General features: G+C 36.7%; 1 protein-coding gene across 1 annotated transcript in view; it reads left to right on the forward strand.

Moving 5' to 3' along the window:
* The first annotated feature begins 515 nt into the window (after positions 1–515).
* Positions 516–2,775, forward strand: part of LOC106874211 (lysosomal protective protein) — a 38,041-nt gene continuing 35,781 nt past the window's right edge. The window contains exon 1 of the mRNA XM_052978096.1: positions 516–946. Within this exon, the coding sequence (XP_052834056.1) occupies positions 516–946 (431 nt within the window). The remainder of the gene's footprint in view (positions 947–2,775) is intronic.

Below are 2,775 nucleotides of genomic sequence, written 5' to 3' on the forward strand. Positions count from 1 at the left end.
AAACACAGATTGGAAAAATAAATAATTTTAACAATAAAACCGAAATTTTTAATATTAAATGTTTGTTAAAAATATAGTAAATTTTTTTGTTAGACAAAAAATTACAATTTAAACAGATTTAAATATTACACAAAATACTAGGTGAAACTAAAAGCGATGCAAAATCTTCTCATTTTTACAGAAACTTCTTTTTATATTTTCCTGCAAATAAATGCAATATTTTATTGTACAAATTTTTCATATAACTTTTCTTTTCATTTAACTTTTATTTCAAATTATTTTGTTTCAGTTTTTTTTTCAGAACTTTTTCCTCCAAGCATTTTAACTTGGGCCTTCACATTACCCTTACACGTGCCTTATCTTTTGTTCACATATTTGTGTTGTCCGCTGCACATCAAATAGTTTGCAATGAGTGCAAAGAAAAGGAAGCATCTTGAGGAATATATTCGATTTAGATTCATGTCCTTCCAAAACAGTGACCCATTTTGTGATATGTTACAAAACTTTGAGTAATGATGGGATGCGACCCTCATGCTTGGAAAACCCACTTGAGGACAACACATCCTGCTCTTGCAGACAAAAAGAAACTCCCTGAAGCAAGCTATAGTGGGGCATTTCGCCAAAAAACTTCAAAGGTTGTTGAGGCTTCCTATGAGATCGCCATGGGGATTGCAAAGAGCAAGAAGACCCATAACATCGGAGAATCTCTCATAAAACCAAGTCTTCTCCGTGCAGCAGAATTCGTTCTGGTGAAAGAGAGTGCAAACAAGCCTTCTCAGATTTCACCATCAAACCATACAGTCAAGGGAAGAAGGATCGACGACTTGTCTCAAGACACCAATGATCAAATTCTCGACCAAGTAAGAGATTCTCCTGTTTTTACCTTCCAGTGTGACGAATCGTCTGATATCGCTCAGTGTTTTCAGCTACTTGTATTAGACATTCAGTAATTTGTTGTACAAGGGAAGCAACGTCAGCTGAATGCGTGTGTGCTGACACACACGCATTCATACGATTTACTACTGTATATCGGAGCTATGTTTGCAACCACATCGAGAACTTTCCCTAACCACACCATGCATAAACAGACAGTTAACTCAAACTTCAGCACTACACAATGGAAGGAACTAGCAGAACTTCAAAATAATGAAGATATAACGACGATTAAGGAAGCAGATAAAGGAAGTGCAGTTGTAATAATGGACAGATTATACTATAGAAATCTAGTAATCTCTATGCTTGATGACATTCAACACTATGAAAAAAGTCACAAACTACACCCCGCGGAAAACTAATGAAAACTCTGTCCTCACTAATTTAAAACCCATAGAAATGAACTGACAACCAAAGAGATTGATTTTCTAACAAACTTTAAATGCAAACCTAGCCTTTTCTATGGTCTGCCAAAAATACACAAAAGCCAGATTATAAATGAAACCATTAAAAAATCACCAAAGACGTACATACATACACCAAACCCGGGGGACCTAAAACTACGACCCATTATAGCTGGCCCAGCCTGTGAAACACACAGACTAAGTCTATTTATGGACATCCTCCTAAAACCCTTCCTTAAACACATCAATAGCCATATCAGAGATGACTTGGATATGTTAAATCACCTCCCAAAAAAAGTCAAGGAAGAAACAATCATGGTTTCATTTGATGTGATTAATTTATATACCAATATACCTCATAATTATGGACGAGAGGCAATTCAGTTCAAGAAATCCCAAACAGGATCACTAAAGAATTCATAACTAAATTGGTTGAATTCATCTTACGAAACAACCACTTCATGTTTGACAATACGTTTTACCAACAAAAATCCGGAATTGCTATGGGCACAAAGGCAGTTCCAGTCATTCCGAACCTAACAATGGGTTACTTGGAAGTAATAATATACCAGGAATCTTTATCTACCTTTGGAAACTCCCTTTCCCAATACATAAAAGAAAATTGGAAAACATTCCTCGACGACTGTTTCATACTCTGGAATGAAAACACAAATAAACTCCTGAAATTCAAAAGTCTATTGAACAGTGTCAACCCAAACATACAGTTCACAATGGAGTACAACCAAAAGGAGCTCCCATTCTTGGATATACTAATTAAAAAGAAACAAACTAAAAATAGAAACGGACATATTTTACAAAACCACAGACGCCAAACAATATCTACTATTTGATTCATGCCACCCAAGACACACCAAAACAAACATCCCCTTCGACCTTGCAAGAAGGATATGCACAATAGTGTCAGAACAAAATACCAGAGACCTTCAACTGCAAGAACTCAAAAATACCCTAATTGACAGACACTACCCAGTTCAACTCATAGAGGATGGAATCAGACGTGCATCACAAATCGACATAGAAAGATTAAGAAAAGTTCAACACAGCAACACACCTTCCCCGAAAATACTGCCTTACATATCCACATACAACTCCAGAAACAAAGAAGCCTTCACCATCATCACCCAAAATTTACCAATGCTATATAAGGACCCCAAATTAAAGGAAATTTTACACACACTTAGAATCATTAAAAGCTACAAACAACCAAAATCACTAAAAAAGATCCTCCGCATCATTATCATCATCATCATCATCGTTTAACGTCCGCTTTCCATGCTAGCATGGGTTGGACGATTTGACTGAGGACTGGTGAAACCGGATGGCTACACCAGGCTCCAATTTGATCTGGCAGAGTTTCTACAGCTGGATGCCCTTCCTAACGCCAACCACTCAGAGAGTGTAGTGGGTGCTTTTACGT

Source organism: Octopus bimaculoides, chromosome 30 (genome assembly GCF_001194135.2).
Source record: "Octopus bimaculoides isolate UCB-OBI-ISO-001 chromosome 30, ASM119413v2, whole genome shotgun sequence".
In the NCBI taxonomy this organism is placed as follows: Eukaryota; Metazoa; Mollusca; class Cephalopoda; order Octopoda; family Octopodidae; genus Octopus; species Octopus bimaculoides.